We start from the raw sequence: 27,365 nt of genomic DNA on the forward strand, positions 1-27,365 counted from the left end.
GTGTTACCTCCCCATTGCTCTGCCAACACAAGACTGTTCCCCCTGTTACATTTAACATTCTACAACTCTGCAAATAGGAGAAAGTAATTTGGCTCTCCCAACTATTCCTGCAAACGTACAATGTGAAACCTCATTGCTCATTTGAGAATCCTTTAAGTATTTTGCCAGGAGTAAGGAGGATTCTCACCCTGCGGTTTTGTTAAATAATTAAAACAATCCCCAAACCACATAAAAAACCCCAAACCTTTAACTACCTAAAATCACCAGTATTCCCTTCCATCAATTTCTAACAAATTTTGTGTTACAAAAACAACAGTTTTTCAGCTGCTTTGGTTCCTGAAATTGCCTCCTGACATGAGGTAGATGTGATCAGACAGCACTGTCTTCTTGAATCTACAAACTGCAGTAACAGTGAAGTGTGAAGTGACTAATGGTTGGGTCCTGATACCAGCCCAGGATGGAGCAGCACAATGTGCTGAGGACATTCTCTTCAGGATTTGAGTGACATAATCAGACTGCTCTGACAATAAATACTGGTTATTTGCAGTACCCCGAGTATTCAGAGTAAAAAAACATGCAGAATGAAACACTGAGTAATAAACCAATCCTGCTAGCAACTGATCTTGCACTCTCCAAGTCCTTACTGATTGAACTTGGTACCAAGTTATTTCCATACTGTATTGAAGGAAAACTCTGCTGTGATAGCACCAAACTCACCTCAGACTATGGCAAGCTAGGAACAAACATTAAAAATTAGTGCTACAGAGTGATGCATTTCCATATTTCTTAAGTAGCAATTCTTATTTTTTTCCATGAAATCCACTGTTAAATGGTGCAAATAATCCCAATCAGCAACAGCATCAGACTGCTTACAAAACATGCCTTTGTTTTATGGAGAAGTACATGTTTCAAATCAAAAAACTCCACCTAGACACAGACCTATCACTCCCCAATTTTACACAGCCAAAAGTCAAATCCATTTTTAAACAGAAAATTAAAAGTTTACTAGAAGTGAGTGGCACTATAAGAGTACTTATGTAGAAAAGGCACTGTTTTCTTTGGCAGACATTAAGCTGAGAAGCTGTATAAAACAATTGCTCAGGTTTTTTGTTTGTGTTGTTTTGGGGCTTTTTTAGATAAAACAGCATCTGAGGAAGGGTTTTCATTCACTTTCCTGAATTTTACATGCTGTTTACATGCTGAACATTACATGCTGTTTCTCCCTTTACACAGTCCAAACCTGTATTATTCCTACTAACAAAGAATCCAAACACAGTTAACTTGTAAAACACACACTGATGACTTTACAGTTCATTAATGGCACAATTCACATTTCCAGAACAATTGTAACTTCACTATAGGACTGTAACAATGACAGAATTTGGAATTTACTCCAGTAAAGGAATTAAACTACCTCACCTGAAAACCCAAATATTCTTATTCATATGCACCACATGTGTTTTCTAAAGGGCACTGCCACACAACAGAGATGGCCTTAACATTCAAGGATTAGTTGTGCTTAAATTTAATTATTCACTGGTCTCCCTTCCCTCTTCTGTGAGATCAAAAATCTTTGTAACAGGGCAAAGGTGTTTATCATCTATGCAACTCCTAAAAGCAGACTTTTCACTTAATTCTTCATTCCCAAATCTCCTGAAAGAATCAAACACCAGCTCTTCACGGATATTCTGGACTCAGAGAAACCTTCACCAGTTTTCACACCATGTTACTTTATAAATTGGCCTTCAAATGTATCTAAGCATGCCACTTCCAAAAGAAAGGTGCTTCATTCTTACTAAATTCAGGGTACCAGAGACACTGTTCTGGTGGTCAGGATACAAATGAAGAAGACTCAGCCTACAGCACCATTCAAGAAAACATGGAAGAGTGAAGAATAAAAACTTCCCCTTTTTTCCTCCCCATAGTCAAAACTCAGAGGCGTCTCCCACGGATTTCTTACCATTTTATAAAGATCTGAAACACTGATCTGATCTGAATCCACAACCTCAAAGTCCTTCCGAGGAACTAAATCCAGGCCCAGGTGTCTGCAAAAGAGAAGGAAGGAGCAGTGGTGAGTGTAACACAGTGTTCACTGTCACCTGCTACATGTGCTTACAGGGACAGGGAAATACTAAACTACTTCAGCCTTCCTGCAATTGTGAATCAATAAACAGACAACCCTTCTAAATAAAATTAATTATCAAACAAAATCCCACTATGAACTTGTGACTTTTTGTTCCCTGACCTCAGTGGAGCTCCAGCAATTACTGCAGGGTGAGGCATTTGGGCAACATGTTGGTGCAGTACCCAAAACAAGGTGATTTCAAACATGGGAAAACTGCAGGCAAATAAAGCTTGTACTCTGGGTTCTGCTGCAGTATTTGAGTAAGTTCCTTCACCAAATAATGAAAAAGTTCCATTAGCAACCCTGTTCAAATGTGCAAATAGATCCTGAGCCTTGGGAAGCTGCTTTGATATTCCTGGTGTTCGTACAACTTAACCCCCAACTTCATCACTATGCAAACTTAGCATTTTTTCTAAATAATAAATAATAACTGCAATAACAAGAACTTTAATCTGTATTTGTAGCACACACACAAAAATCTTTTAATTACTCTGAACAGAATATGTTGGTTCCAATCAAATATATAAACTATGAAAAAAAAGTATCTCAGTGCAAAAAAGATGACTAGGTTAAGGAATTCAGCAGTAAAGGCAACAGTTCAGGTCACAGCTGCATGTGAGCAGCAGACAGAATAATATTTTTCATCCAGACAAATAAATGAAAAACTGCTAACAATTAATTAATAACTGTAAACTGCAGAACAAGACAACCTTAAAGGTGACAAAACCCAAGTTTCGCTCCATGGGTCACCAGGTTGTGAAGCACAAAGAGTTCTGAGCATTACAATAAAAATCTACTCTCAACACACTCACTAGGAGTAAATTAAAGAAACACACGAATTAACCATTTTCCTGCTTTTGTCTTATGTAACTGACTCTTCACGTATGGACACTTTATACTGAAATTCTTAATAGTCTTAAAGAAAAAAAAATTACACAAGAGGTGCCCTCACAAACTACCTTTGCACTCCTGTCACTAACTACAAAAGAAAAGCAAAAGCCAATTTAATTTTGTAATCAGAGAGGGAAACATTCTGCACAGACTTGTTCCTGATGGCAAATGAAAAATTTTATTGGAAAAAACCTCTCTGGTACTGCAGAGTAATTGTATGGAGCAATAAGCACAAGGCTGCAGGCAATAGAGTGTCTCTCTCTGAGCAATTGGCTTAAAACAACAGGAAGGGAGAACCAGAGGTTTGTAGGAGAAGCTCCCTTACCTTTGCTCACCACGGCACTTTGAAACGTTTTACCCAGAAGTTTCCAAACTCCTCAGTTCTTTTTGAAACTTTGCCCAATGCAATTTTCCTTCTTTATTTATATCCCTAAAACCATCACATCTCAAAATATAGCTCAACCCTGGTTCCCTCGCTGGCAAACAACTGTTAGGCAACACTGTACAGTCATTAAAATATCCTACTGACAAAACTGGAGTTTCCACATTCTTAGTTCTTTGCCAAAATCAATTATATTTTCAATGGAAAAACAAGGAACCGTTTTCCTTCTTCAGTGCAGTTTCATGTCAAATACCAATTTCTAAATTCTAATGTCCCGTTGTGAAAGTGATTGTTTTACACCTTCTGTACGTTTTGTTTTGATTAAACCCATCAAACACAAGTTATCTGCGGCTCAGGACCAGCATCTGAAAACTGCAGCTGCAAAGATGCAAATGACTGTATCTATTAACCAAATGAAAAAGACTAAAACAAGAATGCACCGGGTAATCCTTAACTGCAGCTGCCATTTGAGCCTACTTATAAAAATGATAACAGGTAAAGGCAGTAAGAGATCACTGCAAAGTTTTTTAAAAAAAATGTTAATGTTCATCAAATTCATTCACAGAATTTTTCCTGAATCTGAATATCCAAACAACTTCCAAAATATCCCGTCATTCACATGTGTACACACACCCCCACCCCTAAAGTACATTGATAAAGGAATTTCTCCTCAACACACAGATAAGAACAAATAATTTCCTACTAACGTTATCAAACCCACTTGACCCTGCACTACAGTTCCAGGGCAGCTCCAAAGCTCTAACAAAGTTCTTCAGGAAAACCTGGCAGAGCCAATCCCAGCCTGACATAGTTGTATTTGCATCATTCCAACTCTCTGGAGAACTGAGGTGAAACAGTGGTTGGACTCATTACTCAATACATGACAAACGTATTATCTTCTACTTAATGATGTTCAACACAACTGCAGCAGCATCCCTGTGAAACTTATCTAATATCCTATTTTTAGTTAAATCCCTTAACACCGTGGATTTTCAGCCCAGAAGATTCTCATTCTCTAATACTATGTTAATCCTGCACAATACTTGCTCCCTGCAAATAAAGGTGTTTTTGCTGTGGTACCAACACGCTGTCATTTGCTGTGCAGGTGCAAGTTCAGCTTTATACATTCAATTTGTATCAATTATTTTTTAGTCTGTGCAGGACTGACAACATAATGCTTGGAACAGCAACGACAGGCAGTGGCCCACTTTCACTCTCTATTACCAAATACTGGGGGCAGCAGCTGCCAAGCAGCATTTCTCCAAAACATAGCATGCATAAAAATTACATAATGTGCTGGTTTGTTTATTTGACAGTTCCCCTCTCCACAATACTTCCTCTTACAAGCAAATTCTCGTGCTCTTTTATTCTGCCTTCGCACTGAACCGCCTTTCAAAAATATTTACCCACTATACCTACAAAATATCCCCAAACCCATGAATTACCTCTTGATAGCACATGCCTGGGATACTTCCACCTGACATTTAGACATTCTCCCTTTTCTACATACAAGTCTTTAGAATTTTCCTTTCTTTGGGAGAAAATAATTTAGAAATCCACCACCTAAAATCTCTACATACCTTTCTCTCAAGTAATATAAAAACAAACCCACTGACAAAATCACAGACCTTTCCAATACTGAAAGGGATGAAGACACAATGTTAACTGGGCTTCTAGAGAAAATCAATCTGGGTTTAATGGCAATTTTGAAGAATGATCCTAATTTATAGTATGGTCATTTATTTACAACACAAACTCTACAGCATTTAGAATTCATAAAACCACAAGTCCTAACAACTCTTCCTAGAAGAACCTTGCAGCAATATGTCTAAAGACTGAAAAAAAAAAAAGGTCTTTAAGATGAACATCCAGTTTTGAAGAACAGATGGGGAGAGCTCATCATATCTCTGCATTGTGCACGATCTCGTTCCCTTTCCTCCAAAAATGTCCATTTTACCTTGATCTTTTCCACTTTAATTTTGCAGCCACCAATTTTCCTTGGATTCCTTCTCTCAGTATATGAAAGCCTCATTTAGTATTGTTTTATTTCTCTTAGACAAATAAGAAATGGCTTCCAGAAATACTGTCAGTGTATTTAGGGGAAAATGACACCAGTTCAACAAACTGAAAATCCACCACCCCTCTCTGGTGGTGACAGGAAGTGCCAAACATTTCACATTTGCATCACTCTTTCCCAAATAATATCATTTAGTAATGACCAATGTCAGGATAAAAGTAGCTTTTCACTAAATTAGCAAACACTACGTACTAGATGTGTAAGATTACCTGTTTCCTGAAAGCTACTTGGTCATGGAATATCTCTTGTTAGGTGGTTCTACCTTTTTACAGCCCTGCTCAAACTGCAGGTATTCAACCTTCTCAGTCAATAACAATGCATGTTAATAACAATGGTTTTCATTTATTTTATTTGCAAATCTCCATTATGACAGAATAAGCAATGAACATTATTATAATATTTGAGGAAGGGCAGTACTGTGTGAACATACATATGAAAATCATCAGGTTTTTTAGCAGATTAAGACAGATGGTCCTAAGTTTTATGGTAAAACTCAGAGAGGGGAGACAGAAGAAAGTGGAAGAACTCTTCCAGAAATTCTATGGAAAAGAGTAATGTTGCAGATATACCTTCCAATTCTCAGACATTTAAATTTAAATACTGCAGGTATCTCTGATATTTTGTACCTTTCTCTCTAGGGAGTTCAATACCTGTTCTTCTTTTCCCACACAAGCATCCTGAGCAGATGAACATCATCATGACCACACTTATATTTACTGATTTCACTGATGCTTCTCCATAACTGTCACAGATTAGATTTAACTTACAGTCTTAATGATCTTCCTATTTAGTGATTTTACATTAAAGAAAAGTCTACAGCTGCCTCACAGAACAACCTATCCTCTTCATTGCTGCACTGCTCTCTGCTCTCCTCATCTTTTTTCTTACAACATTTTTGCTGCTTCCTGTTGCTAATTTCATCCATAAACTCTGAGCAAAAACAGGCAGGTGTAATGTTCAAAAACAGTCTCTTGGTTCCCATTTATTCTACTGGGAATGAGAATGGAAAATATCTAACTCTGCACTGCGGAGCAACGATGATGCAATCTGTTCATGCCCTTCAGAGCTTTCTTTCAACAAGAGACATGAAATGTAAGCGGGGGCTCACTAAACTTCAGGTATGTCCCTCAGAGCAGAATCTGAGGAGGTGACTAAGGAACACAGTCAAACAGAGCTTAGTGAAAAATACTGGATTTTGTTCCTTACTCACCAACTTACAGGATTCCTCCCCATTCCCACAAGCTAATTAGGACTAATCCCACTCCTGGTGGAAAAGGAGTCACTATATTCCTGAGAGTGAGAGTCATATGTGTGTCATGGACAACTTACCTGTCTGATACACAGCTCAGAGCAAACAATGCTGACCAAGGGCCAGTTTTTGTCTAATGGCAATTTATTACCATTTCTATGTGAATGTGTTGCAGTTGCCTGGCTTTAAAAAAAACCCTCCACAAATTCACCACAGAACTGACAAAGGGAACTCCAAACCTCTGAGAAATGTCATTATATAAAAAGTCCAAATATCACAGCCTCAGCTCCAAGGTCCCTGTTAACTGTGAGATTCTCTACTCCTTGCACCAACCAATTTCTGTGGAAAAAAATGTGGGTTTAGTAGCTCTGAACACATCCTCCCTATTATTTCCTAGACTGATACACAGTAAGTAAAGTGACCTAATCCTTTTAAAAATGCAGAGAGCCTTAGAAAAGGCCTACCAGTAAACAGCTCCTTCTATAGCAACAGCAGAACTGTGCAATAAACTCACTGCAAAAAGTTCTATTCCATTTTCAAATAATCCCACGTTCTACCTGTGGAAAACAAACGTTGTGTTGGGGGTTTTTGTTAATAAAAGCTACTGAAAAAGCATGAGAACAATGAGGTGGCAGCAGTACTTACTCATTGCCCCAGTCCAGCCTCACCGTGAGGTGCCTCTTGACCTCCCGCACCTGATCCTGGGTGAGGTGCCCCGAGAGCAGCTGCCGGCGCAGGTCAATGAGCTCGTTCATCACGTGCCGCAGCTTGTAGAAAAGATCCACCTTGTGCTTCTGTGAAGGCACATTTTTGGGAGTAGAAGGGAAGAGGGAGAGAGAAAGAAAGAGGCAGGGAGGGAGAAAAGCAGGGGAAAGGGGGGGGGGGAGTTAATAAGTTTGGAAAGGGAAAGAGTGTGAGAAAGAAAGAAAGAGAGACAGAGATTAATAAGTTCCCACATTGTCATTGAATTGCCCTAGAGGAACATCAATCCAGTTTTTACATGCTTTAAAATATTTACATCAAAGAGTAGTGTCAACTGGTGCTATTTAAACTAAATAACTTCTTATCCCTAAGGTTTAGGCTCAATCTGCTAAGAGGCCCATTTTCTGATGGAACTTAATGCTATAGAGAAGAGGATTCATTATACACAGCAGGGATTGCTTATTCCAAACATACAATAAATTTATAGTGATGGAGAGGTGAAAAAGCTTGGTTTCAGTTGGCAGTGAACTGAATGGTTCTGAACAGTCAGCATCAATTAATCACCCCAACAAAAAATATTCTCAATATTTTTGATATTGCAATTACTAACATTTATTCAGGTATTTATGTTGAGGGGGAGATATGAATATTCATTACCTGCACTCTAAAAGGGACTAAAGCAGTTAATGAGAAAATCTACCAGTAAAACTACTTTGAAAGAGAAAAATCACCACAGACAATAAAAAAACTCCACACCACCACCATCAGTAAAGAGAATAAAACAAATTTTAAAAAAAACCCAACCAAAAATAAACAACTAACACCACAATAATTTCCAAAAGAACTAGTATTATTCAATTACAGAAAAAAAAACCTTCCCCAAACCCCACCAAACCAAATCCCCCAAAACAACACAGAAGAGGAAATACTTTTTTTCCTCTGCAGAAAATAACTGCATGGGAAGTCCACAAAAAGGCAAGTCTGGGGCCAACAACCAAGGCCACCCATAAGATAAGGACGTGTGTCCAAACTACTCCACTATCTGCTGGATCACAATTGTGTGTCTAAGTGGCTCCTGCCTACACAGTCACGTCTCCTCGCTGCACAAAACAGCCAATGTGCAATGAATCCCAGGATGAAAAGCAAGCTCGCCTGTTGCAGCTGGATGTGGTTTTTTAAACAACTGAGCTCCATTCCCACTGCTTTGAAAGGCCTGAAATGTTTGAGTCTCCCTTGGGAAAACACTGACTAGATGGAATGACATTGAGCCTTCACAAGCTGGCACTGCCTTGATCACAGATCTGCTCGTACATGAGTGCTTTATAAAAGCTCTCTAAGCAGAGACACCTGCATTTACCAAGACTAGGTCTGATGGAGGAACATCCACAAAGAGAAACATAAGTGTTTTCTATTGAAACACATTATTAGAGCAAGTGGTTTTGACTTGTTTTACCAAAAATAGCAAAGATGAGATGAAAAAAGAACTTCCACCTACTTGAGTTTGTTTTCCTATAAGACCACTAGATTTGCATGACTTAGGAAAACAAACATCAATGCAATCCCTTTTGATAAGCTATTTTTTAATTTCTCTGAACCTGATTACACATCTGTTTTGCTGAAGGAAGTGGATTCATCTGCTGTTCTTATCAAACAATTTTCAGATGAAAAGATGCACAATCTTTTAACTGTGCATCAATACTGGTTTTGGTCCTGCTTGAAAAAAAGAAAAACAGACACAGATCCAACAGAAACAGATACATTTCAAGGGCTGAAAGACTTTTGTGAGGAAAATTATCATGCATAGCTGAAAAGTATAAAATTACTAGATTTTGTTTAGGTTTTATCCCTAAATGTGGTCAAAAGGCAAATGCTATATAAGCTGAAGATGACAGTAGGTATGAGAAATATCCATTTCTATATGCTATTTATGTGAACAAGAAAAGGTTCTATCTTTTTCTAACACAAGATGAAGAAAAACACGTTTGGGAGTATTAAATAAGCAAATTAAGTATATACTAACAATAAAGCATCTGGCAATGAAATTATCATGAGAATCAGCTCAGAAATTATCACATTCAGGCTTCCCAAATAAGTGTGCTAAGAGCCACTTTCTCACTCTTGTAATGATGGTTCAAGGTTATCAATGCATTCATGTCCAGAACACTGTGCTGGTTAAATTACTGTATGTTCTATGGTCATGTTTAAACATTATTTTTTACAAAGGTATCAGAAGCACTTACATTAAATACAAATAAATGAGATAACAGAATACAAGTATTTCACCTGCTTTAAGCAGAATGCACAGGTACTGACAGTCAGAGCTAAACACAGAGTGTCCTTCTAGAAGATACAAAGTCCACGCAGGGAAGGGAGGAAGAGAAAGTGCAAAGCCCAGGAAGCTGGAGCTGTGATGTCAGGGAAGGAGTTATGAAGAATCACAGATGCAAGATCCATGAAAGTGAAGGAAAACACTCGTGAGAGAGAAAGGAGAGCTAGAACACAGCTGAAGGTGGCTTCATTCCAGGCTTGCAGGTGGCACAGAGTTTGAAGCAGTCAAAAAATCAGTTTATAACATCCCTCCTCACACTGTATGAGTCCAGTGACTAATAAGCTCCATTTGGGTGAGAAGGAAAGAAGGAGACGCACATATTTTAATGACTTTCCTCTGCCTTCTCTCTTTCAAGCCAAAAAAAACCTCAAAAAAACCAAAGAAAACAAACAAAAAACCAAAACAAACAAAACCCCCTAACAAACAAACAACAAAAAACCCCACACACTTCAAAATTCAACGCTAAAGCGAAGCTGATCAGGATTCCTACCCCTGTGTAAAGATTAAAGTCAAACAGATGACCCCAGACACCACATTTACAGAAACAAAAACCCCTAATTTTAAGTATTAAAACACTTCAATTTTAATTAGAGTAGCACTATAAACAAACCTGAAACTTTATCATCTTGTTAGTAGTTAAATAAAAAATATGCAAGTCAGTCTGATATGTAAGCATTCGTTCTGTTTTACAGCACATTTTCATACAACCTCTAACCTCTCATTTTTCATCTGGCTTTATCACAAGCTCCCAAGCAATGAGCACTTTATCAGTCCACCCAGAACAATCTGCTGTGTGCATTTATAAACATATTTGGCAAATGTTTTGCATCCAGAATATAAAAGCAAGTGTTTGTGCAGAGCTTTTATGGTAATAATTAAGATGTGTCACAGACAAAGAACCTGGATGGCCTTAATGAATCAGGGACTCTTCTCACAAGGAGCAGAAGTCCTCTAACACGTCTTGTTGCCTTATTTTACCATCCCCAGATACAAAAACCTTTTCTGTATTTCTTTGATCTGTTATAACTAACAAATCACACCAATCAGTGCTTGGATGACCTTGAGATGTGCAGCTGTGCATCAGAAAGGGGAATTCTAGCTATATTATTTTTTCTTTTCATGGCTCCACAGTAACTCTGTGGAGTTCAAAGGCCGGATTTGGTGTGGGCCTTCCCCTGTGCCAGGCCCCCCCAGCCGCTCCCTCCGTCCCCCTCTTCAACAGGTCAGGGTAGGGGGGGATCAAACGACAATTTTTGTGGGTTGCAATAAGCACAGGGAGCTCATTTACCAATTATCACCCTGGCAAAACAGACTTCACTTGCGGGGATTTATTTATTGCCAATTAAAACAGAATTGGGTGGTTAGAAACAAAAAAAACCCCAAACCCTAAAAACCCTTGTCCCCAACCCACCCTCTTCCCAAGACCAACTTTTTTCCTTTACTTACAATTCCTCCACCCTTCTGGAGAACAAGGGGGCCAGTCCATAGCAGCTCCTCCCTGCTTCTCCTTCCTCCTCCCAGTTTTCCCTGCTCCAGGGGTTCTGCCCATGTGGATACTGGCATGGACACCTGCCCCAGTGTTCCTGGGGCTGCTTCTCCCCCTCAGCCTCACTGCCTGTGGGGTGTTTGCTGTCCCTGCTCTGCCGGGGTCACCTCATCCCACTCACGGGTTCAGCTGTGCCCTGTGGGACCATCTGGAACCGGGTTGTGCCCTCAGAGCCCTCAGGGCCAAAGCCCGGCCCAGCCCCAGTTTGAATGGGCAATCACGGACAGTCAAACTGAGCACACCTGAACCTGCTTTCATGCTTATGGGGGCTTTGAAAAGGGTTCAGCTGTGCCCTGTGGGACCATCTGGAACTGGGATGTCCCCTCAGAGCCCTCAGTGCCGACCCCCGGCCCAGCCCCAGCACAGGGGGTTTGAACGGGCAATCACGGACACTCAAACTGAGCACACCTGAACCTGCTTTCATGCCTATGGGGCTTTGAAACGCTAAGGCTGCCTTCGCCATTCTCCTCTAAAAAAGTGCCTCATAATATGAAAATATATGTAAGACTGGTATAGTATAGAAGCTGACCTATTTATATTCATTTTGTTACCATGACTTCATTTAACACTACTGTAAAGTCAGGATTTTGCCTCTCTCAAGAGCAGTCCCTTAAGACATTTCTTATAAAATTGCCTTAGGCTATAATAGGGGAGAGGGGCACAAAAAATTATTTTCCTCATAAAAGCAAGTGAGCAGCTTTTCCCAGGTTCCTTGTTACGGATTTTGGTATCTACATTAGATATTAAAGCCTGCAAGCACCATCAGCACGTGAAAGGAAATACTAAAGCTAGAAATAACAAAAATCCTACCTTTCTTCTCAGTTTTGTCCAGATTTTTTAATTAAGCAAATTACGTTATAGTAAAACTGTTGGAATTTATAGATTTGTGCAATATTTATAGTTTAATCTTACTCAAAATCTATAATATAATTACCATGCAAATCTTAAACATCTGCTATCACACTACAGAGTATTCATCAAGTGCCTGTTGATTAATAAAAGTCAAGACTCTACAGGTCAATACAGGGATGTCTCAGGAACAGGAAAAGGAACTGAAGTGAAATTTGTGTGGGAGATGTTAACTGTACACAGGTATCATGATTGGTACCCACAGAAAAAGCAATTTGGGAACACAAATTGCACATATTCTTCTGTTCTACATGTGTGCCTAGACCTCTGTTCCTGTTTTATTCCAGAAATAAAATGGACTTTAATAGCAGTTTAAAAAATGCAGACAACAAAATGGGGAAAGTTACATCAAGCAAGAATAAAGTTAATAAGTTACAACTTCTCCTAATTAAAACTACAAACTACATTTACAAAGGGTTGAGGTGCCATCTTGGAGTTCTCACAAGAGTTTGGGTTTGAGCTTACCCTTCTATGACAGAACACCACTGAATATTCATAGAATCACTGGATCATAGAAATGCTAAGGTTGGAAAAGACCTCTAAGATCATCAAGTCCAATAAAAAACATTAGCCTATCAATCAAGCAACAGACCGAGAAAGGAGGGTACCTCAATTTTGGTTTATTTCCATTCTTCTATCCTGAAAGTCTCTATTTATTAGTTCTCAATTTATTCATACGGATGTATTATCATGACTAGTATTTATTTTCTCCTATGAATATTCAAAGCTGTTAGCTTCAAAAAGAAATTATTTACTCCAATAAAAATCTATTTAAATTGATTCTCTACTGTATTCACAGAGGGCATTTCAATTTATAGTGTGTATTAAAGCAGAGTAAATTAGAGTGACAGAAAAAATAAGTTCTTCAGACTTTTGCCAATGAAAATGTGTAAAATAGCTTAAAATGCTGACGTGACAAAGGAGAAACTTAAGCAGTAAAAAGAATGATATAACATCAATAAAGAAAGCAAGAGCAGGGCAAAATAGCAAAACAAAGCCTGTACAAGATAAGCAGAGATGTTGCTACAAGCTTTCCCTCTCTATTAGATTAAATGACGTCTCTGAATTACCATATACCACACTTGAGTAGTACAGTCACTTTTTTCTAGATAAACTATGTCCTTTTGCTTCTTCCAAAGAGTCAAATCCTTGGGCTCAGAGCTGAAAGATATTTTGAATTTACATCAGTAACTTCATGAAAAGGTTCCTTGCACTCTTGATAACAAGGAGAAACTACAAGAATTGTGGCTTTGCCTGAGTTGCAAAATAAAACTAAATTCTCAGAAGAATGAAGTCTGTGATAGAAAGCCCTGGATCGTACAGAAGCTGACTGCACACACATCTCACACCAGCAGTACATATGCAAACTCCTCACCCTCATTATTCCCCCTACTTCTCTGAAATGTAGTACACATTTCATCTGTGCAGAGCTTGTGGTAACCTCCCCCTCTACTCAGGAGTATTTAATATGCTTTACAGGAAACTTTGTGCAGCAAAACAACTGGACTGCCTCCAAAATAATTTCAGAACTTCATTGGATTGCACATTAAAAAATCAAATGCAATTACTAGAAAATCCTTTACGATAAACAGAAAACAAGAATTATTCGATCTGCTCCAAAACTGAAACGGTGTACTTAAATCAAAGCTATCTGTCAACATGTCCGAAAACCTGGTGATACCTTCCACCTGTTGCAAACCAAATGAACACCCACAGCCCTTCCAGCTATAAACAGCACATGGAGAGGAACCCAGGGAACACTGCAGCAATGGCAACACTTAAGGTAGAACACAACAAGTGTCCGTCAGGACAAGTCTGACGGTGCTGTCAAAGCTATTTGCCCTTGACAAGGGCTGTTGTCTTTCCCAAGACCTCTATTACTGTCTATGAAGGGCAGTGGGTAATATTTAAACCTGTTACCACAATGCTCTGTACCCCCCAAATCAACCCATCTCAGTTCAGAGCTCTCCATGCAATATTATGAAGAAAAACGTATTTATGAAGGGTTAGTACCAAGCCATTGCTCTTCTTCAAGAAGAGAGGTTTTCTCCTATTTGTATCACCTCTCAGAACTTAAATTTCTAACTTACAGATGCAATTCAGAATTTATTTTTATTTATAGTAATGAAGTACCATACACACAACTTCTCCACTCTAAAAATCATTTATGCCAAGTACAAGTTATTACACTCACTAGCAGTCAAAATGTGCATCTTGACTCTCATATCTCTTCCTTCTTTACAACTTCAGATACCTGAGTTGTCTAATACAGGAACTTGGGACAAGTTAGGGATGACAGTATTTAACAGTTAGAGAAACAATTTTAAACAAATCTGACACAATTGGTGTGTCTGACTTCATGCTATTAGTATTCACATGCTTTTGTTACTCATTCTGTATCCCCATCATTGGGAAATGCACCTTGGCCAGAACAGGACAGGTATTCTGGGTCTAAATTAGTGTTTTTTAGCTTTTTCGGTTAACAGAAAAAACAGGATGCAAAAAAAGGAGATTGGTCTTCTCCAGGAAAAATAAGAAGGGGCTCTGTGGGATAATTACTGCGAGAAGAGGAAAATTTGGGTAAATACCCAAAAGTGGCCCTGTCTCCAGCCCATCCCTATCCTGGCTGCCACTGATGGTTGCTGAGGGCTGGAAAAACCTACATAACAAGATTGTGGCAGAGACTGCAGCTTACCATTGCTTTGTTGAAATTCAATTGAAGTTCCTAAATCTTTAGTAGCAACAGCAACATTAACCTCATTTCCTAACATCATCATAAACTTTTAACAAAGCTTAAGGAAATGGAATTGAAGGGGATAAACGCAGAGGTTTAATTCTTCATTTCTATAATACTGCAAAACAAGTGACATTAACACCCCTTTTCAATCCACATTACATTTATTGAAGCCAGTTCTAAATCCTTTGGATATTAAATGTACTTATTTGTTTTCATGTTCTAAGGACAGAAGAGTAAAAACGTCTTACACGTTCTTAAATGTAAGCACATACAATTTCAGTTTATTTTCCATTCTGAGGAAAAAGAAACACACATGCAAGGCTTTCACTATTTAATTAAGGATGATTACCATCATTTTTGAATGGCTTCATCATGACATATAAACTGTTAAAAGGACACAAGAACAAGGCAATACATTTTGCTTTACCATATTTCTTTGGAAGTATAACTGACTACATGAAGTCAAACTTCTGAAAGACATTACAGCAAGAAAAGAGCCCAAGAACATGAAAGAAGCTTCTTTTTCCCATTGTGATCTTTTTTCAGGTTGTGATCCTTCTTTCTGTCCTGCTCCCTCCCCTCAGGATCCTGAGCTCTCCCATCTCCAGGTCACTGCAGCCAAGGATGCCTTTGACCTTCATGTCCCCACCCTGTCCTTCCTTGTTTGTAAATATGAGTCCCAGCAGTGAATGAGCTTTAATAAGCACAACTAAAATTGGTACCAAATGTTCCCTGCTCATATCATCACCTTCCATTTTTCTCGCAGGCTCGTGTCCCCTATTTATGTAAAAACCACAGTCATAATGGCCCTTTACATCCCAAAATATATTTGCTGGATATATGCTGAAATACATTATGTGGTCTTCCAGAGGGAGAACTGATGGTCTTGAAACAGAGCAAGTGTATTTCTCTTTCCCCCAGAAGTTCTGGTCCCACAAAGCTTGGAAAATTGGTAAATCTGGCTGAAAGAGGAGCACTTTCAACCTCCTGCTGGAACCTCTGTTACAGCCACTCAAAGGCCTCCTGCTGGAAGCACTCTGAGTGCCAGCAGAAGCCAATTATCCTCTGATATACTGGGAAAGGGAAAACTGTATGGCCTTCACCTGATAACGACACGTATCTGGAGGATTTGAGGAAGACACTGCATTCAATACTAACTGGTGGTATTTATGTGTCAGAGAAGTAATAAATGATTTTACTCTGAAAGAAACTGAAGCAGTATTGAGTAAGTGTGGAAGCCTCTATATTTCATATTTTAGTAGACTTTTTACCATCAGTCAAATGCAAAAGAACTTAAAACATTCAGAAGGAAGCCTCCAACCCATTACTAAATGGCTACATTCTTTTGCAAATACAATATAACCTTCCTCATAAATCAGTGTTTTAAGGTTATTTTCTGCATGACAGAGAAACTATATAGCCTTTCACATCAGTGCTAAAGTAGAGTTAAAAGGTTTGGTTTCCATTTTGAAAAAACACAATATATTTATTGATGTCATATTAATAAATAATTAACATTCACACTAATTAATAATAGTCAAGCTAAGTTACAACTTGCATGACAAATATATATATCAAGAAATTCAAACTGATTACAGTACATAACAAATTCTGTCAGATAAATAGTTTCCCTTTAGCTGTGCTTTACACTGGTGTGCCAAATCCTAAAGCTGAAAAATACTCTCTCCCTAAAGCATTTCCACTGCATTTAAATCAAACATCTGCTCTTCCAATGCTATTTACATTCTTAACAGGGAACCTCACATCCAGTGGAGTTCAAGGCTATAACCTGATACTCTCACCCTTTTCCCAGCTTCTCTCGCAGAGTGTCCCACAGGGCACAAAATTAATATTCTCATTCAGACATTGCAGTGGTCTAGAAGGGGTATTACTGCTTTGGACCTGACAGATTCAGCAGTGAGAGAGAAAGAACCTCAAAAGAAGCCCCAAAGTCTGCAGGATTGGGTCAGCACATGTCAGCTTAAAGGTCTCCAACAATCCCCTGTCTCTGTCAGGATCCTCGTGCAGGTCGTGCAACACAAGTTCATTATGTTAGAGAAGATTTTGCCAAAAGCCATTTTGAAGTTGCATTAGGGGCACTAAAAATGTTAAGGAAGAAACCACAAGCAAAACACACACTATTATTCCAATAAAGTCTAGAACACAGGCCATTATTTGCAAACTGGTTTGATTAGCACATTTTGTAATTAATGATCCTGGGCACGGTGCCACCGTTTGTCCTGCAACGTTTCTGTGAATCCCTAAAGAAAACTGCTCAATGGATTTCGGTGGTTTTCCAACTACAAACTTCTCATGTAAATTCAAAACAGTAAAGACATTTAAATATCGTTCAGCTGCAAAAACATCTCAGCTGTGCTTCTCACAGACAGGTTCCGGGAAATTTCTTTCCTCTAAAAGAGACAATTTCAATTTCAAAGGAACAGTTCTAAGGAAAAAAAGCATATGGGTTTGCAAAATCTGAGACCACTGTCCAGCAGAGGAAAATCCTTCACAGGAGAAATGACAGCTCAATTACCTCGCAGTTTAAACAGAGAACTGATCCATTTCTGCTTCCCCACACGGGTGTTTAGCAGAACTCTGATCCTTCCTGGAAGCCTTCACTTTGTCTAGATAAAATAATAACTTGGCAGAGCTTAGGAAACAACACAATTGTTTTCTCAGATTAAGACCAAGATGAACTGAAATTATGTCCACTTTACTTGTAAGATCAGCATTTTTGGGAGGTAAGCTGATCACCCAAATTATCTTCTAACTTAAAAATCTTCAGGTTTAAAAATTTTCTGTTTCTGTTGTACATTTTAATGCAATTATTTTTATTCACACACCAGATACAAAATATAAAATTGTGAGAAAATGAAAAGGATTTTCTCATTACTCAGAATAATGATTCTTTATGGCTCTTTAAGTTATTTCAATTTATGCAAACTCATGTTGATGTATTGACGTTTTTAACAGTAATGCTCTTTTGTGTCTCAGACATGACATATGCCTCCCACCATTATTACAAAAAAAAAAAGAAAAGGAAAAAAAATGCAGGAGCCACAGCTCTTGTTTCTGCAAACCATTTATGATGCTCCTACTTTGGAGAGGAGAAATAAAGGGCAGGTCATGGGATCCACACACCTGAAACAGCAGCTGTTACTACTCACTAAATAAGTGTCCTCTCTCTTAAGTGTTCAAGTCTGGGTTTTAGTGTTCCTACCTGATGAACAAGATCTTTCCTAAAGAGGAAGGTCCAAAGGACACGAGTTATGGCAACGACCAGCATCGTCTGATGGAGCCTCTGTCTGAGCTGCAGGTCATGGACACAAAGCTCATGCTTTTTTTGGGAACCCTGCCTATATGGACATTTCTGGACCTTGCAGGTGGCCCTGCTGAGATGCAGAGATCTCCATGGCTTAGGGATGATGCCTCCAGACAGCTCGTAACAAATGGCAGTGCAGTGTTTGATCGACTCAGATACTCTGACAAGATGGTTTGGGTTTCAGAACAGCCAGAAATTTTGTTGAGAAGAGTCTGATCCATGAAAGTAAGACTTATATAAACAAGTAATTTCTTCTGCCTTCACAATAAATGCAGCTCCACACATGGCCTGAGGGAAAATACTGGTAAAATAATAACTGACTCAAATGCCAGCTAAGCTACTTCACCCTATGAAAGAACTTGTGAGGCTCAGTAACTTTAAACTCTGGCACTGAGCTGATGGCCACCCCATAATACTGTGGGACTGAAAACATAGATTATAGTTCAGCAGTTCAACAAAAAGCACAAAAAAAAGGAAAGCAGAATGCAGCAAATAGGATGTAAATTATAAATAAAGCCTGTTTTCAAGTACTTGCTTTTCTTGTTCTATAAAATATTCAAGATTTTGGTAAATAAAAAAGCAAAATAGTTAAGAGATGAGAGGCAGAACTGCAAATAAAAAGCTAAAAGAAAACAGGTACAATTCCCAGAATAAAGAATTGATTTCAGCCTCTTCAATTCAAAAATGTTTGTTCCATGTATGTGACAATAACAGTGCAAATATTTGTAACAGACCTGTGGCTGGCAGCTGTTAAAACCATAGATTTCAAACAAAGATCCCAAAACATCAGAACAAAAACATGTTTTTCTACCTTGGGCATCTCATTATTCCAAAAAGCCATATCAAAGCCTTCCTGTTAGCGTGGAAGCGTAGGTAGCTACCGAGCTTTTTTTCATCCATTTTAAACAGGGTCACCTTCTGAGGCAGAAGTTTGGTGTTTTCACTGGGGCTTAGGACGCTCCACAGGCAAAAGCCAAAGGGAAAGGAAAAAAAAATATCACTACACAGGGCCAATGGTTAAAACCTGGAGTTAACAAATGACAGTCAAGCATTATGTCAGCATTATTTCTTGCCTGTAACCCAGCCCATCTGGCAGGGCAGAGCCCTCCAGCACACAGCTGATGTTTAACTGCCACACCAGGCGTGTCTAAAGCAAAAGAAGCAGCTCCTGACTCACCCTTACACCTTTACACAGCAACTGAACCATTTCTGGTGATCTCCCACTCACAGATATCCAAAATATCTGCTGTTCTCTACAGTGTTTGAAACATAAGTAAGCCAAAAAAAATGAAGTATTGAATGTCAATCTTTTCCACAGTTTATATATAAATAGCTGAAAGCATGTCCTCACCAAGGAGATAAGTCATCAAAAGCCACAAAGAATATGTTTAAAGGGGTACAAGAATTAGCATATCATCCCTGAAAGGCATCACTAGAGAAAGACTCCTAAAAAACCATTAGCCTTTTGCATACAATCCTCTTGCCTGAAAGAATACAGAACACATCAGTGCAGCACATCCACTACTTGTTAGCACATTTTTTTGTATTTTAGTAATGCTGTTTTTCAACACAGCTGGTCCTGACTAAACAGATTTAAAGATTCATCAATTCCAAGACTATAAAGGATTATTGTGATTATCTAGTCTGACTTCCTGCAGGGCACATGCCATAGAAACCAGCTCACAGATTGCTGCAACATACTTCCTCTACGATAATGTGGCAACAAATCATTTAAAATACAATCCAGTCTTGTTTTAAAGATATCAGTCATAAAGAAACAACTGCTTTCCATGATTAATTTATTGCTAATTACCCTAATTATTAAAAAGTGGCTTCATTTCTATTCCAAATTTGCATGGCTTTGGTTTGCAAATACTGGGCTTTGTTCTATTTTTTTTTGACAGAAGTGACAGACTGTTGACAGATTACCTCAATTATCAATCATGTACCTGAAACCCTCCTCCATGTACCCATTTATAAGTCATAAAGAGCCTGACTCCTCACTCAGCTTCTGCAGTTTGTCTGCACAAATGTACAAAGTGATTTCTTCACTCTCTATTTGTCAGGCTTCTGCTGGAACATTGTGCTCACTTTTATTTATTTATTTATCTATTTTTATCTATTATACACTGAGAAGGTGTGGATAAACAGGTAATTCTTTCAAGCAATAATGAGAACATCCAGAAGACATGATACATTTTAAAGATTGGGTTTGACTCTGACTTTTCAGTCTAGAAATGACAAGAATTAGGAAAATAATTTAAACCAAAACTTGCAAGAAAGGGAAACGGAATAAGCTCTTATCCTTGTTCATGGCAAGCAGGATAGGAAATAACAAGCAGTAAGGAAGATTTAGTATAGTCTTCAGAAAAAAAGTCTGTACCATACACGCCAAAAGTACTGAATTTCTGAGAGGCTGCAAAATTTCCATTGTTGTAGACAATTTTTTATTTTTTTTTAAACAGGCAACACAAGTACATGTTGAAAATATAATAGTTGGAAATAATTCTGCTGTAAAGGAGTCAGGTGGATTAAGTAACCTGAAGATCCACTCCAGGTCCTCTCCTCCCATTCCAGGCTCCTCCTCCTACGACTCCTTGCTGTTGTCACCTCTGAACCTTTCTGGCTGTTCCCCATCTATTCTGAAGAGGACACTGCAGAACCAGGAGCAATTGCCCAGCAACCAATACAGATAAATTTTCAATTATTCTCCTCCTCTGCCCCCCAGACGCCCCCCTGTCTATAAAGGCAAGACTTCTTATCCTCTTAGCTCTCAAAATCAAGGCTGATGTTCAATTGGTTTGCCATAATAATGTTTCATCACGTGCAGTGTCCCTGCACCTCAGGACACAAACACCATCTGTGGGGCCTTTCTATATTTGGATGTATTAGAGTAGATGCTGCTTAAAGAAGCCAAATATCTGACAAAAGCCATACAGGTTCTGAACTAATCACTATTTAATTTTCTCTTTCTGCATCATCAGCAATTTTTATGTGACTGCACCAATTTTTTTTTTTTGATTCCTATTATGAGACTAGTGAATAACAAACAAACCAGAACAGATCCCTGCAGGTCCTATTACAAGAAGCAGCACTGAACAAAAATTCTCCATTTTCCACAGCTTTGTTATCAATTCATCTGCTTTTAAACCATTTAGTAAATGCTATATATTTAATTCTGCACTGGTAATTTCGTTAATCAGAGTATCAAGGGAGGATTAGTTAATGTCTGCAGAAGTTCTACATCTATTGTTAATATGAACAATGCAACTTGCAATCAGATTTAAGGATGTGCATGATTTCTATCTCTGACACAGCTGACAATTTCAGAAGAGAAGGTGAGGACTATCAGACAGGGAAACTTGAGTGTGCAGCTTTAAGATTTGAGGTCAGAAAAGATGATTGGCCAGGGACAGCCAGGGGACACCTAATACACACACTACAAGCCATGTTAGTGAGACAGGGACTGGATAAATGGATTGTGAAATTTGGGTGGAAATTTGGATGGAAATGTGGGTGCACTGCCAGGCCCAAAAAGCATCATCAACAGCTCATGGATCAATCCAGGGCTGGTTCCTCGTGGCCCTCAGTGTGCCAACATCCTAATTAACAATTTGGATATGGGAATTGGGTGCAGTCTTGGGCACTTTGCAGATGGTATCAAGTTTGGGGGAGCTGTCACCACACTGGGGGCTGATTAGAGGAGCTTCCTCAACAGGCTGGAAAAACAGACCAACACGGACTTCACAAAGTTCTCCTCATCTGGGCTAGAATAACCTTACACAGCAAGGGCAGGCAGCAGCCTTATGGAAGACAACCTTGCAAGGAAGCTGAACAGGAGCCAGCAGTGCTGCTCTTGCAGCAAAGACCAGACACAGACACGAGGCTGCATCACCAAGAGGGCAGGGGAGGCAATTCTTCCCCTCTATTCAGTAGTCATGAGACATCTGGAGCCCTTACTTGCTGTGTACAACTGCCAGATGGGACTATTTAGAAAAGATGGATCCAGATTCTTCTGTGAGGTCCACCAGAATAGAAATAATAACAACAGACACTGGAAATTCCAACTAGATCAAAGGAAAATATTTTTCCCTTGTGGTTGGTGAAAATCTAGAACAGAGTTTTTCCAAGAGAGGTTGTAGGATCTTCTCAAATATTCAACACTCAGCCAGGTAAGATCCTCAACCACCAACTCTAACAGGTTCTCCTTTGAGGAGGAGGTTGTACTGGAGACTTCAGAAGTTCCTTCCAGTCTATGGGATTCCATGATTCCGTGCACATAAAGCTGAAGACACAGCAGTGAAGCTCCCTGGGAGCCATAAGGATATCCTTTGCCTGGTTCTGGTCTGCTTTTCAAGCCAAAACTCTATGACAGAGATAACAGGCACAGCAATAATCAAGGTCCACAACAGAAGAGTTTGCAGTAACTGATATAATAACCCTGCCATTAGATTATCAATAATAAAAAAACTCTCTTTATTGGTAACCACTCAGTTATTACATTGAAGCACAACACCGTGGCAGCACAGCCAGTTCAATCCACCAGAAATTCCTGTCCAAATTACCTTTTGCTTCACAATATGGATGAAGTTGCACTGCAGTCCTTTCTACAGCACGAGCCATAAAATTACATTTCTTCCCTCTACACAGCCACTTATGTCCAAGAAAATTAACTTTTTGGTTACACTGACTTAGAACTGTTAGAGAGATTCAACACAATAGGGCAGAGGGGTAGAAGAAAGCAGGAAAGGAAAGGTGATTGTTTGGATTATTCACCTCATCAGAAGGACCTGGCCAGGCAACTTGAGGACCTCTAAAAAAGGTGATCCATTAGGTATAGCTTTGTGATTTCCTCTAATAAAATGGAAGAACTCCATTGGAAATACAGTGGTATCACTGCACAATGATGTTCTCAAAAAGCAACTGAGATAGTACCACTGTTTGCATCAGAAAGTCACAGAATGTGTCAATTTTAAGCATAAAGTATAAATGTTTCAGCTTATTGTCCATGTGTAAGAAAATTCTGGCTTTTTTTGGCAAAGCCCATGAGCTACCTAGTTATGCATTTCCCAGATTTACTGACAAAAAAAAAACAAAAACAAAAAACCCTTGGAAGATTGTAGTGGAATGTGTTAAAAGTGTTAAAAAATTGTATCTTAAAACAGGGCATGGCTTTTCTAGGATAAACAGAAGTGACAACTAGAAAATATTTATTTTAGATTTCTTCACACAGGAGAATTCTAAAATAAGGAAAGCACACAATGTCTGTTTTTCCTCTTCCTGCAACTATTTTAATACTGCCATTCTGTATCTAACACAGAAATGCAGTAGTTTCAAGAGAAATATCAAATCACAATCATGTTCCTTCTAGAATACTGTGCTGTTAACAGAATAACAGTTAAATAGAATACTTGCATTTAGATGTGTTTCTAATGTAGATTTACAAGATGACAGCACCAGTATCACAGTGAGAGCTGCCGTGCCTGGCAATTATTGTCAGATCCGAGACAGAACACTCAGCAGCTACTTCAGAATATGACACCAAAATCCAACAACAAGCCTCACTGGCTCATTAAAATCATCCTCCCGACTCTAAACTTGTCAGTGATGCTGCTCGTTCCCCAAAAACAAACTGCCACTCTGCTTCCGTTCTGTGACACAAGGGCCAGACAAAAACTGGCAGAAAACTTATCATTTGGTTTGGATTTTCTTAGCACTGGATTGGTCACAATATTTTCCTCTTTTGAAAGGCAGCTGGAGATCCACATTTCACTGTCCTTAGTGCCTCTTCCAGCAACAGCTGAAGCATCTCTGCATGTCACTTCTTGTCAGCTAAATGAAGCGTCCAGAGGATTTTTTAATTGCAGGAGAATTGAAGTCAACACTAATTCTACTTGTCCCTTTTCGTAATGGTTTGAGTAACAATTAAACAAAAGCAATTCAGTAATTCAGGAAAGCAAGAAGTACCCGATGAAATTCAGGAAACAGAAGAAAACATAAGGTTTCCTCAAAATAAAGACTAGAACATCCATGAGTGGGATTGGCTGGGAGGTAACTGGCAGGGAACCAGGGAAAGGGAGATGAAGAGTTAAAGAGAAGCTCAGGTTGGGATCCTGAAAAGGAATGAGACAAAAAGGGACAGATGATGGGAGAAGAGTTAAATGGAAGAAATGGGGTAGCTGAGCTCCCTGTATAAAAGTAGAAATCAAAGTTTCCCTGTGTTTAGGGCGGGGGTTTTGTTTGTTTAACATCTGAGGCCCATTGAATAATTGATATGAGTTTTGACAGGCTCAGGGCTGGTCTCCAGAGCACAGTGCTGTGCCAGTTCTGAACGGAGCTGCCACACTGCACAGGCCTTTCTGAGCAGGGGAAAGATGACAGGGTTTGATGTCTTCTAAAAAAGCACAGGATTACGTAAGATGCACCTCCCTATTCAAAGTGACAGATTAGTTTCTTTTTTTTAATTATATTTTTGAAATATTAAAGATATACTGCACCTCTCTAAGGATCCAGCACATGCCCAGTAACTTCCAAGATTTAAATTTTCCATCACCACATACATTTAAATGAAATTAAGATACTAGTAATACCTATATCCAATAATTTGGTTGTTACAAAAAAAACCCACAGTGGGTAAGAGCCTACTTTCCCCTTCCCTCTCTTCCATTCTGCCAACTATTCCATAATTAATGTTATTCCCAGTAATTTCATTAACTCCATTAACTTTATTATGAAAACCTGCCACACACCTGTTTCTTTACAGCTTCCTTTTCATTAGTGAACACACAGTCAGAAAGATTAAAAAGAAACCTCTGCTGCTGCTCTTTTCCTGTTTACCTAGAAAATAAGTTAACTCACTTTCAGTATTATGAGTCACTGATCTATGCTACATTTTAGAGTTCATTAAATCCTAACTAAGCAGGTTTCCAAGCATGTCCCTCTAATGAGAAAATACCAAGTCCATTTGACAGTATCAGTAAAAGCATTTACAAGCACGAGGCCCTGGGCACAAACCTCACCTGCAGGGGAACAGCAGCACTTTACCTCCCTAGGGAATGTAACTGGCCCCGTGCACTTCAAATCAAACTTGAGCTATTCAGGTCAAAACAAAAATTCTGATACCAAAAATGTTACTACCTTACCCCTTACAATTGGTAACTCAGTGCAGTCTGCACTCTGCAAGGTGGCTGAGCCTGCCAGGCCACATACAGAACAGACAGACTTTATTAACTATTACCTCAACTTCTGAGGCTATTGGGAAAAACACAGAGAAAGACACAGATGGATTCCCAAATTAAAATGACTGCCTTCAATCCTTTACTGGCCTACCCTGACTCAAAAGAAAAAATTATTGAGTGCTGTCAGTAACAGAAGACATGGAAATGCAACAGCATGGGGATCACTAACAGGACTTTAGCACCTGTATATTTACCTGTACACAGTAAACTGAGCTTAAGCTAATTCATAAAACAAACTTTAAAGCACCATTCTGAAATCAAACAAAGACAGTACTATAATAATTATACACCTGCATCTCTGGTAAACATCAGTGGAATGGTTCTATCAAAGGGCACTGAGCACTGGATCAAACACAAGGGAAGCTCAGACTCCCCGAGAGCCATCCAGTGAGTGCCCAGGGACACGTGGCTGCTCCATGCCCACACCACTCCCTGCTTCCCAAAGGGATGGAGCGGGAATGGTCACAGGGTAGGAGACAGGAGAGACAAACTGCCTCCCTCAGCAGCCAGCTCACATCAGTGTGGGAAGTCCAGAGAGGCACTGAGCCTCCTCTCCGTGTGACAGGATGCAGGCTCAGCTCCATTTCCGAACGCCTGCTCCTGCACACACTACAGAGCATTCCCAAATTCCCCATCAACTACAAGGACATATCGGAGAGAATAAACTGAAATCTGCTTCATCGAGTGTAATTTAATTTAGATCCAACAGCCAACCCTTGAACTGCACAGAACATAAAGGACGTCACTATTTCCCCAGCTCTGTAAAGGTCTTTGAACTCCGACTATGTCATTTCACCGACACAAACACACACTTCAGACAGAGAACCTGGGGCTCAGCATCTTCCAGATTTATGAGAAATCCTTCCAGCTCTGGGATGCTGCAAAATTCACACCCAGCTCAGCAAAACACAGTGAAAAGAAAGAATTAATATAGTTCTATTAGCCCGGGAAGCTTTGTGCCAAGTCACACGCACACAACCTCAACTGCTGAGGAGACTTTGAGCAAAAGGGCGGAGCTGAAACAGCACTTCCCTCAGCAGTGAAATGAGATGCAGTGTTTGACTGGGCACTGCTCGGGCACCTTCAGCCCCTGCCGTGCCCTTGGCACTGCCAGCGGGGGTTTGTGTTGCAGCATCATCAACCAGAGACCACTGACAAAGAGCTATAAGTATATCAGGGCTATTATCAGAAAATAACATAATCCTACACATGATTTATACTTTCCATTATTTCTGCAGTGCTTTTTTGTGTAGTACCTATTGGATCTCATCTGAACACCCTGGATCTTGACCTATTAGTGGCACTGAGCATGGGCAGTAAAAAAGAAATGAGTATTTGTTTTACAAGCTGTTGGGATGCCCTAAATACATTTATCTTTTGGAGTTAACTCCTCAGATCATCTGATAGATTTTTTTTTTTTCCTCAAAAGCAATATGCTATTTGCAGGGGCAAACATACAATCACAGAGTGTCTTTGTTACCTGAAGAAGCTCTCACTGAACAGTAGAGTGACAGCAGTGACAGTAAGTAAAGACTTTGAAATCAAACTTGGCAATAAGTATTTTTTTCTATTAACCAACATTTATGACTAAACCCAAAGGTGTACCTATGAACAACCAGCTAGCACAAGGCTCTGCTTCTAAATTCAAAATTAAACAAAACCACCACGAAATTTACAGGAAGATGAACACAAAAAAAAAGGGAGAAGTTGAATTCCAGTTCTCTCACAGAAACCTCTCCCAATTTCTTTATTTCTCTTTCTTTGTATTCCTTCTATTTTAAGCAATCTTTATGCCTTACACACATCATGATATCTTCTATTAAACAATAAAACTTTAGAAAACAAACAAAAGAAT

At 39.2% G+C, this 27,365-nt stretch overlaps 1 protein-coding gene across 1 annotated transcript in view; it reads right to left on the minus strand.

The window, feature by feature from the left end:
• The window catches only part of DOCK3 (dedicator of cytokinesis 3), a 182,691-nt gene that overhangs the window by 122,851 nt on the left and 32,475 nt on the right, over positions 1-27,365 (minus strand). Inside the window, exons 7-8 of the mRNA XM_027700784.1 lie at positions 7,370-7,518; positions 1,961-2,045 (exon numbers count right to left, since the gene is read on the minus strand). Of these exons, the coding sequence (XP_027556585.1) occupies positions 1,961-2,045; positions 7,370-7,518 (234 nt within the window). The remainder of the gene's footprint in view (positions 1-1,960; positions 2,046-7,369; positions 7,519-27,365) is intronic.

This window comes from Neopelma chrysocephalum, unplaced genomic scaffold (genome assembly GCF_003984885.1).
Source record: "Neopelma chrysocephalum unplaced genomic scaffold, ASM398488v2 Primary Assembly neopelma1_147, whole genome shotgun sequence".
Classification (NCBI taxonomy): Eukaryota; Metazoa; Chordata; class Aves; order Passeriformes; family Pipridae; genus Neopelma; species Neopelma chrysocephalum.